The sequence below is a fragment of the Triturus cristatus genome, chromosome 5_1, assembly GCF_964204655.1.
Source record: "Triturus cristatus chromosome 5_1, aTriCri1.1, whole genome shotgun sequence".
NCBI lineage: Eukaryota > Metazoa > Chordata > Amphibia > Caudata > Salamandridae > Triturus > Triturus cristatus.
In genome coordinates, this window is record NC_140587.1 from 568,262,395 (window position 1) to 568,275,739 (window position 13,345).

General features: G+C 46.2%; 1 protein-coding gene across 1 annotated transcript in view; it reads right to left on the minus strand.

Annotated features, from left to right (window-relative positions):
• LOC146831207 (uncharacterized) overlaps positions 1-13,345 on the minus strand; it is a 91,713-nt gene that overhangs the window by 60,557 nt on the left and 17,811 nt on the right. Inside the window, exons 3-4 of the mRNA XM_085603853.1 lie at positions 5,432-5,510; positions 1,478-1,612 (exon numbers count right to left, since the gene is read on the minus strand). Of these exons, the coding sequence (XP_085459979.1) occupies positions 1,478-1,612; positions 5,432-5,510 (214 nt within the window). The remainder of the gene's footprint in view (positions 1-1,477; positions 1,613-5,431; positions 5,511-13,345) is intronic.

Consider the following 13,345-nt stretch of genomic DNA (forward strand, 5'->3'; position numbering starts at 1 on the left):
TGTATCAAGGCAATCGTAGAAATAGAATGTATATATACAAAATAATTTAGGTTGCTCCATTAGTTCAAAAAATGAAAAAGTGCTCATGCAGGGTGACAAGCGGAAACGTTGTGACTGAGAACATAAGATAAAAGTTAAAATTTCTGGACATTAATCTCCTTTGTAGGGCCTACCTTGAATGTTATGATTTGTGCGCCCATAATTCCAAGGCAACAGGTCATTCTTCTTGAATGCCGATGAGGGATATTAAATCAGTTCAGGCCAACAATCAGAACGTCAATGTTTTGATCCAAATATAAAGTGGTTACTCAGAAAAACCATCTGTGTGGGTCTTCATCAGGACGTGTGTGAGGGGCAACCTGTGTGGTATAATAGAAGTATATTGAGGGCACTATCTGGTGTGTTCACTATTCCATAAATTACTGGTGATCAGGCAGACTAAGAGACCATCCCAGTGATTGCCAAGCTCCATGGCAACCTGTCCGACTCACTGCCCAGGGGAATGATTCCAAAACTATGCAGGGAATAACGACCTAGAGAACAAGCTCACTGACTGAGATGTGCCTCGGAGGTGGAAGAGGGCCAAAGAAAGACCCATGTTACCATCACTGGACTCCAACTATGCGTCTCTTCTTAGTTCCTCATTGTGAGTATGGAGGAAATGTCAGGTTGCGCACAAATGTCAGTCTGCACTGGAATCGACATTCCAAATTGTGTGGTAATCACTACACATGGTAATTATCCCACAGGGCAGTCACTGCACACATGCAAAACCTGTGGAACCCTATGCGTTTTCTCGAAGGAAAATGGCCGGAAAAAATATCCCAGAAATTGTAATGTCTGCGCAATACTCTGCCCAGTCCGGGAATATTATTTCCGAAACTAGAAACAACATGTTCTATTGGCCTGATAACATTGTATGGATGAAAACAGCTGTGTGTACTGGGCGCGTGCAAATGTCTCAAAGGCATCACTAGCGCTCTAGAAAACACTGCGAATAAATAGATTGGTGAACGAGGCTTTGTCGTGTGTCTGAAGCGGCCATTCCTTCTGCGTCATACTGATGGTTCGAGAAGAGCTACAGAAACCTGGTTTACCGTTCATGGAGGAGTTTGAGCAGGCAGCCTAGCGCTCTCACACTGTCGTGCTGTTTTTACGTGTATGTTTAGAGCTGCTTTTGTTTCAAAGAGTTCAAAGACATTCTACATTCCATAGGGTCATGCGAGTTATTTTTCAAATGCCTTGGAATGCATGTTTGCACAGCATCCCCCAGCTATCATGGTTCTATGAAGCTCACGTTTGTCACAAGGCCTATAATTTCGATTTTATTTTCTGATTCCGAAAGTGTATGTGGTTAGATCTTAATCTTTTAATTTACTTGGAAACAAAACTGGCTCTGACTTGTATGACTGTTAGACTTTGTGGAAAGTAAGATATGGTTGAGAAATTGATTTTCAACAGGGCAGTTTTGTCTCACCTTCTTACGAACTGAGAAGAGGCTGTGGATGGCGCTGCCGCCGAGTTGTTTCAAGTCAGATCTCAGTGACACGTCACACCTGCTGGCTGCACGAGGATTCTGAACAGTCTCGAGGCAGCCAGGCTGCTTTACAACCTGTGAGCAAATGATATGCGATGAATGCAGTATGACAAGGTGCTCACTACGCCACTGGAGTCAAGCTATCCTGGCTGAAGAGGGGTGAAACCCGAAACCGGTCCTGGGATGCTTGATTCCGGTCCAGAGAAGACATGCTTGGCAGTTCGGGCTGGACTGTTCCCATGAGGCACAGGGTCAAGACTGATTTGCATATGGCCATGTCTGAACTGGGGTGGTAAACCCAGATCTGTGACTGGGGGTGAATGTTTTGCCAATGTGCAACATTCCGTCCATCATCTTGTGTGTTATGGTGTACAGATCTTGCCACACGGCCAATTTTCTGACTCCTTTTATATAGTTTACAAAAATAAGCTTAAGACTTTAGATGATGAGTGTTTGACTCAATATGTGTGAACAAAGCGCTTCACTTTCTTATGAAAATAACAGTTTGATGCTGAGGCGTGATGGTACAAATTGTTCGCTTGGACAGTCAGGCTGTGGCCCAAACAGCAACGTCTATGACATTTATGGTGTGCAAACTATGCTGTGCTCAGGTTAAACTTGCTCACCATAGAAAAACGGGTGGTCCAATAACTACAGAAGGCAAGTATTTGTGCATTGTTTTTAAACTCCAGCTGCATTTCGACTATCAGTCGTGGACTCATTTACAGAACTGTTTCACTCTTCAACATGAATATAAAAATCATGTTTCCATGTCATTTTCAAATATACTTTAGTGACTGTTATTTAAGAATGTTTGTTATGTGCCGTTCAAGCTTTCATCAATCCCCCGTTTGCTCATTTAAGGATCAGTGTAGTGCAATAGAGGAAAATAAACATTTAACTTTTTATTGAGGAAACAGTTCTTTTCACACTTATTCGAGACAAAACACTGCCACGTTCCAGTCTTGTATTCTTTGCTTGGGTTTATTTTAAACCTGGCAGAGCCGCCCCATCCACCCAGGTGAAAACATCACACCACCAAGCGTCTGTCATGACTCACTGCTTCCCTCGACTTCAGTGGCAGCGGGATGAAGGCAGAGAACGGAAAGCCGTTGCATCCGGGGTCGGACTGGGACAGAAAAAAGGCCCGGCACCAGAATAAAAGTAGCTAATTAGATAGCTAACAAAATGACACATGTTTGCAAATTGGGGCAGTTTTGATCTTGCAAAGACACACTGTATAAGTGTTTTGTACTGAAGACTACATGGATTTGGGTTTCCCTCAGGTAATGTTTCTTTTAATATCAGGGAAATCAACAAGAAAAGCAGACCATAAAATAGATCCACAAACAGTCAAAAAACTGGCCCACACACTGGCCTGTCAGCTCCAGCCAGTGTTCACTGCCTGATTGCCCAACAGGCCAGTCTGACTCTGACACAGACGACACCCAACTCATCCTCTCCCTATCCAACGAACCCAACACCGCCAGACACAACTTTCGAGAAGGCATGGAAGCCGTCGCCAAATGGATGAAAAACAGATGCCTACAACTAAACACCAACAAGACAGAAGTACTCATCATGGGCCCAAACCCCGATGCCTGGAAAGGCACCTGGTGGCCCCCTGCCCTCGGAAACCAGCTCACGCCCACGGACCACGCACACAACCTGGGAATCATCCTGGACTCCAAGCTCAAAATGGACCACCAGATCAACTCCGTCTCGTCCTCCTGCTACAACACCATCCACCTCCTACGTATGACCTTCAAATGGATCACCTTCGAACACAGAAAGACCGTCACTCACGCCGTGGTCACCAGCAGACTCGGCTACGGCAATGCACTCTACGCCGGAATAAACAATAACCTCACCCGCAAGCTAAAGAACATCAAGAATGTCACCGCAAGATTGGTCCTCAACCTGCCAAGACACTGCCACATCTCCCAGCACCTGCCCACACTCCACTGGCCTCCCATCGAGGCCAGAGTCACCTTAAAGATGCACACCCACGCACACAAGGCCCTCCATGACACCGGACCAGCATACCTGAACAGCAGACTCAATTTCCATGCACCCCCAAAGGACCCCACGATCAGCCCAGCTCTCCTACGCCATGGTCCCCCGCACCAGAAAGACCATATCTGGAGACCGCTCCTTCGCCTTCCTCGCGGCCAGAGCCTCGAATGCCCTTCCGCTCCACCTCCGACAGACAACATCGCTTCCCATCATCGCAAGAAACATAAAAACCTGGCTCTGCGACAGATCACCTCCTTGATGGACTAGAACTTGCACCCCCCTACCCCCAGCGCCTTGAGACCCTTACGGGTGAGTAGTCACGCTTAACAAACGCCTGATTGATTGATTGATTGATTGGTAGCATCTTCATGCTGATGCCCCTGCTCTTCCTGTTCCACCCTGGAGCATTGCAAAGAGGAACCAGGGGTTTCCCTGACAGGGATGCATGTGCTAGCTCTTAGGTTTTCAAATTTTACTCTACTAGGTGATGTTAACTTACATTTCGACTCACACAAGGACCCAGGAGCTATTTGTTTCAAAGAGATAATGGACATACTTGGTCTAGAACAACGTTCCCTATCTCTCACACACAGTGCAGGCCATTTGCTAGATTGTATCTGTTCGAGCTTGGAAACCCTTGAAGTCAAGCCTCCTATTGATCAAACATGGACAGATCATAAATTAATTCCCTTTGAGATCTTGACAAAGAATAGGCCTCTCAGTAGGGATTACAACAAGGCCTCACAACAGGACAAGGCTAGATGGAAGGAACTAATAGGACATCCAAATCTTCTTCCAAAGGCCCTAATTGGCAGACCCAACATGCTAGGAGACCCTATAGCAGATAAACTAGCTTTTTGGGCAGTGGATACATTCCTTGAAAGATCAGCTGGTACTCCCGGTCTCATGTCACAGTTCTTCAAAAAGGAAGCCCTCGGTCCCCATGGTACTCACAATCCCTGAAAGAACTACAAGGACACGTTAGGTCGCTAGAACGCATATGGTGTCGAAACTACGATGTACATGAGCTTAATAATTTCAAAACAGCCCTCAGAAAATATCATGCCCTGATCAAAACCTCAAAAAAGCGTATTATGCAGAGGCTATTAAAACTACCAATAACAACCAGAAAGAGATTTTTAAAATAGTCAATCTATTTACAAATCCTAATAGTCTACAACAAGAGATTCCCCCCTCTCAGAGTCTCTGTAATAATATAGCTGACTTCTTTGAAGAGAAGGTTCGGAAACTACTAAAAGACTTCCCTCCTCCTACTCCCCTTTCTACGAACAAGGAAGTCTCTGGTGACATAGACAGAGCAAGTATGCTGACCTTTAAGCCTATTACAATGGAAGAATCGCGCCTGGCGATAATGTCCATTAAATCAGGATCTCCCTTTGATCCCTTCCCCCTACTCTATTACACGCTCTTATAGACATTGTGAACCCCAATATAAATAACATTATAAACTCTTCCCTTTCTGGTACTGAAATGGCCCAGGAGATCGTCCGCAACAGCGGCGCTTGATATCTTGCACTGGCTACCAATTCACAAACGCGTCTTGTTCAAGGTCCTTATCATCACTTTTAGGGCCTTCCATTTTCTGGGCCCCCTATACCTTCAAACTGGTTTTAAGCGCTATTTTCCCTCCCGAAGCTTAAGATCAGCAAATGCCAATCTGTTGAAAATACCTGCTTTCAGATTGGTGTCTAAGGGAGGAAAATCGCTTACAGTCTTAGGCTCAAAGGCTTGGAATAAACTTCCCCCACAACTTCGCCAGATGACATCAGAGTCCCTGTTTAGGAAGGCACTAAAAACCTGGATCTTCGGTGCACCAGACACTCTCTGCAATACGCTGATCTGATCTCCCATCCTTACCGTCAGCAGTAAACCAGCTCTATTTTCCATTATTGGTTTCCGTCTCAGCGCCAAGATGCTCCTCGGAGTGATAGTAGCGCTATACACATACACCATAACATTACATTACATATTGTCAAGGGCATATCGTTTTTCCTTTTTGTTGGAGTGTGCTAGTGCCACATGGGGAATGTAATTCTAGGGATTACGAGTGCTTGTTGGGATGCAGGGTTTTGTTAGGTCAAACGCATCCCACTGAAACTTAGAGAAGCCCCTGAAATTCCTCCATGTCCCATCACCAATGAGGATCAGCTGTTAAAGATCCCTTTGTGACTCACTGAGCTCCTTTAAAGGCAAGACATAGGGCTGCTACCATCTCTGAGTGAGCTAGTGACACCACCCTTTCTCTGGAATCTTCTGCCTGCTAAGCCATGTGAAAATCTGCAGGCACCTATTGCCACCCCATCCTTATGTGGTAGAGCAGTGGTTCCCAAACTTTTGACTCCGGAGGACCCCACTGAGTCACCACTGGAAGTCGGGGACCCCCAAGCAATTTGCATGATTTAAATTTCAAACGTTGAAACAGTAATTCGAAAAAAATAAATACATGTGTGCACACAAAACAAATACTCGAATTACTAAGGACTTTAGGAGCATATTTACAAACCCCCACCACCATGGAAACATCACTTTTTGCAACGTTCTTACAAGGCAGCGGTAAGCCACTTAACCTGGCTTAACGCTGCCTTGTAAATAAGGCCCCCTTTCGCGCACTGCGTAGCGTGAAAGGGGTGGGTTGTGGGTTTTGCAGTGGGTGTTCCACCGCAAAACCTATTGATTTTGATGCTGCCCCCTATTCACAGGGGCAGCGTAAATAGAAGGCAGCGACAAAATTAACACCAGGGAAAACCAGATCTTAACTTGGCGAAACGAGGAGGAATGCTTTATTTCTCCTCATGTTTGCTTTTTCCATGTGTGCTGCCTTGTGCAGCACACATGGAAAAACCAAAACGCCTCGCATTATTTATGTTCAGGAAGGTGACCCTTCCTGCACATAAACAATCATTAAAAAAAATGGCATTTTGTAACTTCCATGTGTGCTGCATTAAGCAGCACACATACAAGTGACAAAACCTAATTTCAAGATTGTTTATGTGCAGGAAGGGGGGACCTTCCTTTACATAAACAATCTTCCCTTTCTCGCAGACACCCTTGCACTGTGTTGCAAGGGTACCTGCATTGGCGCTACACTGCTAAGTATAGCACCAGCACAGGGCAAAATGTAGGGCTGCACTATATTCTTGTAAATATGGTGCAGCGCAGCGTTTCTGAAGTGGCGGCACGTGTCGTTATGTCACAGAGGCTAACGGCACGCTCCACCACTTCTTTTGTAAATATCCCCCTTAGTATTTTATATTGAAAGAATTTGCAAAAAACTAAAATTTTAATGGGAAGGTTGGTGCTGCATCTCTGTGACTAACTTTTAAATGGTTGGTTTTATTTCGCAGTACGAGGCTCCTACTCCTGCCAGGGCCAGACTGGGATCCCAAAGCAGCCCTGGCAAATGTTTTCAGACCAGTCCCCATACGGTGCACACCAAGTGCATCGAGTGTGCCTGACCACTACAAAGGGGGCTTTGGGAGGCTCTACCCCCAAAGAAATTTAGGAAACAATGGTGCAGTCTACAACACGTTTATCACTTTACATCACACACATATAGAGACAATTAATCATAAGTGTAACTCACTGTATAGAAAATGTTACATAAGGCAAAGGGGACTACAAGGTGAGGATTCACATGTCATTTATACTGGTAGGCATTTTTAAAGAGTGCTTGGTCTGGAGAAGCACAAAAAACTTGGGATTCAGAACATAAGACAGTGGTTAGCATTGACTTTAACAATAAAAATGTATTTCCACCCTGGTAAACCTTTTTAGCAGCATCAGGATAATGAAAGACAGGGTAAAAACATAAATTACTAACTTGTACCATGCAGTTTGCAAGCAGCTCTTTGATGACAGTGTATAGGTCACTGTGCTAGATTATGGTTGTCCCTTATGTACTGCACAGTAACAAAATAATCTTTGTGACAAAAGCAGTAACCCACTCACCTATGCACATAAAATACTGTATTTAAAATGCATGGTACACATTCTTTGCAATAGGCATATTAACCCTCTGTGCTACATTAGATAACTCAAAGCTGCCACAGGACAAAACTCATCTCTCTCCAGCAATCACTGGTGTTATCTTGACACTTTTATTGTTGCTGGAAAACTGCTAATTATACAAGTGCAGTGCTTTTTAAACTGCTGCCTGCGGACCCCCTGGGAAAGTGTCAGGGACCCCTGGGGGTCCCTGGACCACAGTTTGGGAAACACTGTGGTAGAGACTTGGTGGGCCTATGGCAGTGGGTGAGGCATGTACCTTTTGGGTGGCACTATCTAACTCGAACGCCACGTTGTTATTGGTGGCTTGTCCTGGCACCTTGATCAAGAGAGGTTTATGGCTCCCTCAGGCAATTTCTACATCAAAGCCTCTATGGTTAACTGAATATAAAAGCAAAGCTCTTATCTGTAGTATGTTATTTCATAGAAAAACAGAATAGTACAAAACTATCACTGAAATAAAATGTGGTTGATAATAATTGAAAAAAACAACAGAAGGCCAGTTATAAATCATAGTTTTCATAATAAAGTGGGAAAAGCGGTAAGGCACCCACGACAGGTGTGAGCAACTCTGATAGTCTGGCAGTAAGACACTTTCGACTCTGTCAGTTGGCGTTTGGAGGTGGTCCTGGCGGTGGTGGCGTGTGCCTCCTGCAGTGATGCGACGTCCGGGCCGGTCAGGACTTGATTTGATGTGTGAGCCCTGGTGGACCCCAGTTGAGGCCAGAGGCAGTGGCAGCGCGGGGCCACATACACATGGCGTTTATGACCCAAGGCCATCGTCTCAGAGGCCGTCCAATATCTCAGCAGACAGGGTCCCTGACTTGAGCTGCAAAGAGTTAGTTGCCCCGGATCCACTGCGGATGGCAGAGGCACACCGCCACGGGACGGTGACTTGTGGTGCAGTGAGATAGGGCAACGCAAGCTGAGTGGGTCCTCATCGATGACCAAGGTGAATGTGGCGGAGGGTTGTGGGGGACAGTGGAAGGTGTCCTCCAGGGTATGATGCAGAGTGTTGAAGCCGCCCGGAAGCGGAGTGGAATGCTACTGCCTCATTTTTGCCACCAAGTCAGTATCACCGACATGATGATGATGACAAACCCCCAGTCCATAGACTCAGTCGCCACCAAAGTTCAACCAGAAAGTGTCCATGGATGTTGGGGAACAGACTTAGTGGCACCGGAGCTGAAAGGGGATGCAGTCTGCGATGAGGCCTGTACAATGATATCAAATCTGCCATTTATAAATCAAGACTGAGTTCTGAAAGTGTGACCTACTTGACCGCAGTGTTGGCCCGAGGCAGCGGTCAGCATGGGCCAACCGCTGTTCAGCGAGCTCCTCCTGGAACTCTAACACATGACGTTGAAATGGTATGTGGGGGTGACAGAGGTAGAATCACCAGAGCTGAGCAGGTGTTCAATCAGTGACGATGCCGTGTCCTGCCTGGTATGGACTGGATTGGATTGGTGTGAGGCCTGCTGGACTGCAGTGTAGGCCGAAGGCGTAGTCACATGGACCCACAGATATGTGTGGTTGGGATGCTATGCACAGACTTGGTGGCACCACATTGAAGGAAGTATAGTGATTTAAAACCTGCACTCACCCCACACACATCCAGCACAGGCGTCACTGTATATGTGACCCTGCCAGTAAAGGGGCCGGGCGCACGTGCCTGTAGCCAGTCCCACAAACTATCTGCGTGTGTCCGTGTGGTCATAATGTATGCATGAGGGCCCCGGGCCCTACAACATTACATTGTGCTGTGCACAGTGTACGCAACCATGTCCCCGCTGGCAGCGAGTAAGACCTTGGACATGTAGCTTTGTTGTCACCCACTCATTGTGTGGGTCTCCTTTGTGGGGTGTAGGTGGTCCATGATGGGACTTAGACACCCAAGTATGTGGTCCAGTTCTACTTTCATGAGCTCTGACCCCACCGCACCTGTTCGGCCACCTCCTTTTAGCATTCTGACACCTGGCATTGGAATGCGATGTGTGCCTCGGTGGAGTGTTGGGAGCCAACCGTGGTGGCGGGTGCTTCCTACTGTGTGGTCTGTGCAGGGGCTGGGGTCTCCTCAATGTAACTTGACTGCCATGCTCCTGGGGGTGGGTTGCCTAAGATGTCCATGAGCTGTTGTAGGGCATCGGAGGTGTGGTGGTCCTCTCCCGCATCATTGATGAGTTGTCTGGTCTGCTCTGCTGGAGGTATTGTTTTTCCCGCTGCAATGTGAAGGGGAGATGCATGTTGACATTGTGTTGACATGTATGTTGGCACATTGTTCTTGTTTACATGCAGACTGTATGACAATGTACATTGCGACTGTTTGGGAGGTGCTGATATTTGATGTGGGACAGTGGATATTTGGACTACATGATGGATGTGAGCTTATACACGTAGATTTCAATCTCACAGTTTCCTGCTATGTTAGATGTCATTGGCCTGTTTTTGCACATGGGCGGACCCAGTTGTGTCCTCTGTTCTGCAGTGTCGGTCTTGCACTTTGTACCACATTGTCGTGGGCTGTGCTGCGATTGCTGTGTGTGTGCTGCAGTGTGCCACGGGGATCAGGGACATGATCCAGGGTCATTGTGGGTGTGCGGTGTGCTACATGTCATTGTGCATGTGTGCCATTGTACCTGTCACCCCCCGTCCCTGGTTGTTACTCACCCTGTTGATGTTGTGTCAGGTCCTATCGAGCTGTGTCCGGACTCCAAACTTCTTGCGCCGTCCCCACCCTGATGACTGTGGCCTCCATTTGCTCTTGCTTCTCCTGTGGCGCACAACTCCCACCTCCAGTCGCCGTTGCTACCTTCCTGTTGGCAGCGGGTTTGTGCTTGGTTTGGGTTTTCACATCATGCCAGTGCCTCTTGCCCTCCTCCATAGGCCTCTTCGACACTCCGACTGCATTCACGTTTGTCATATTGACGTTCAGTGGAGGGTAGTGTTCTGTCACCTCCGTCACGCTGATATTGTTTTCCTGCGGACTGCACCCCGTCTGCCTCTTCCTCTTCTCCTTGGCCTTCCCCGACCACGAGGTTCCTTGCTGGTGGTCTGTGGGGCTTGTGGGGTTCGCGTTGGCCTCTTCACTCGGTCCGGGTGCATCCATGGTGCTACGCAGTTTCTTTTTTCTTGTTGCTTTTATAGTGTATTTTCCCGCATGACGCATGGGAACTGCAGGCCTGTCGCTGGTTTTCGCTGATTTTTGTATCGCGATTGGCCTCATCGCAGCTTTTTTTGCGTTCGTGTTTTGCTTTTTTGCGGCATAGCGTTGACTTTATCGCGGACATTTGACGCGTTATCGTGAGCCTATCGCACGGTTCCACCGGGTTGAGAATACCACGTTACCACGGTGTTATTTTCCCACGATAGACTGCGATGTGCAAAGTTGCGTTAAGCTAATTTTGTGATGATTACCACACGTTCTTGAGAATATCCCCCTTAGGGCTTTATTATGAGTTCAGTGGTACATAGGTTGGCTAGTCAGACATGCACATTTTAAACTTCTCTAACCGATCTGTCTTAGACAGCTGGGTTAGAGAAAGCACAGGCCTCCAGTGCTCTTGAGAGCACTGAGTGAGGTCACTCCCTCCAATCCTGATGCTTCTCTCATGCTGTGAGAGCAGTACCAGGATTGGGTAGTTCAGTTTCATAGGTCCGGACCTTTCAGATGACACCTGAGGGAGGAGGACGTCGTGCTGCAAAAAAAGGAAGGTGCATTTATTTTATTTACCATCTTTTTTTTGTTGTGCCCCCTGCCACACCACCCTCGGTACATGCCAGCCGCCATTGCAAACTCGATACAGCATCACAGACATTTAGTGACAGAACTAGATGTAAAGAGCTTGTAGCATTCCCTCTCATGAGGAAACACATATTTGGACTGGCCTAAGCAGGAACTGATTAACATGATGAGCACATACCGCGAGTACACAAGATGGTCTGTGCTGTTCAACGAGGTTCTCTTCACCTGTATGTCTGGTAATGGTAGGGCCTTGAACTCTGGCACAATACAAAACTGAGGTCTCAGCTACACTGCATACCACACAGATACCAACAGGTCCTGACATTATTGGATGGTTAGAAATACACAGAGTAATAGACCGCATCATCTTCTGTGACTCATGATAACTATATTATGCAATGCAGCAAGGATGAAGTCTGAGGTGTGATGGCACACCAATGTAACTACAATGTGAATTATACAGTGTAATATGATAAAATAATGGGTGGCTTGTGGCTAAGTAATCATGACAAGTAGGTATCTTCTGTAACATGTAAAGATGTATCTCTATTAAAATATGCCAACACAAGTACACATCCAAAAAATAATGTAATTTTACCAATTGATATATACTTGACATATTGTCTTAATCCTTTCGCTAGTATTTGAGCAGCAGAACAGATCGGAGACTAGCACGTCCAACCAGGATCAGATTGCAAGAAGAGACAGAGTTCTCCTTTATTGCTAATGGTCGTTTGTACAAGTGCGTCATGAAAGTTTGAATCTATACATTGGCCTACCATTAAGGGCAGGTACCATAAAACACTGTACTTTTCTTTGTACCTCAGTGGATGAATTCAGTATGCAGTCTCATCCGTTAGATGTCCCTACACCACACTGTCCCTCCATGCAGGAAAATCAAGTGACATAGCCATACCTTCTGGTGCAGCTCAGGCACTTAAAATGTATGGGGACAGTGCACTTGGAGGTGATCTCAGGAATATGGACCCTAATGAATTATATATTAAGGATCCATGTGGGGGTGACATGAGGTGGATCAGTACATTTGATAGTGTAGCAGATGACTTGCAAGTAGAGTTTGTATTGGAGAGAAAATTGAGAACTGTACCGTACATGTCAAAGTTAACGAATAGATACTAACTAAACATGATGACAACTGATAGGATGGGGAATCGTTGCAAGGAAGGAGGGGCACAGAGGACCATAGTGTTTGCAGGGCCATCAGTACAAACCATTACAGAGGCATGGATAGTGAGAGTCACAGGCATCAAGCCATGCAACCACAGTAAGCTCTGCTAGGCATAGATACTCTACTATGGCATAGTTCTGGTGGATGCTCAGTCCAGCATACTAAACATGATTTACAAAGCCGCTATGAGATCACAGATTTCTCTTTATAAATGGAGTGGGTACCATAGATGGATATCTCAGAAACTGATAGACGATGAGCTGAACATGACACACCAGTTTCTTCCACTGGAAGGCACGTGTGGGCAGTTATGGCGAAGAAAATGAGGGGCGATGGTGGTGTTGGAGGAGGATGCCTTATGGCATCAGCCTACATGAATTAGGCTATGAGAATCCCAAGCTGATGTACAGGATTTAACAATAGGTACATGGGACCTCTTCAAAATAGCAAGGAGGCCACACCATCAAGGTTACTTTTGATAAATTGCAACCAACCCCACCTCTTCTTCTATATCTGTCAGTTTAACTAGCAACACTATTGCCTCTGTTGAATATGAAAAAAAGAAACAGTAGGACACATCTCTGCAGCCTGTGCTGGACATGAGGGGGCAGTTGGACACACCTCTGCAACTAAGGAGGACCCACAGTCAGCCAGTACTTCCAATATCATCCCAACCCCAGCCACTGACATTCCTGAACTATCTTTCTGTATGGCATTGGCCACCTCACCATTTCCCCAATAACACAGAGATATATTCTATTTGCATGAACACAAGCATACATTGTTTGTGCTTAGTAAGGAAACATAAGAATAATTGATATAAGGTAAGCCCAGT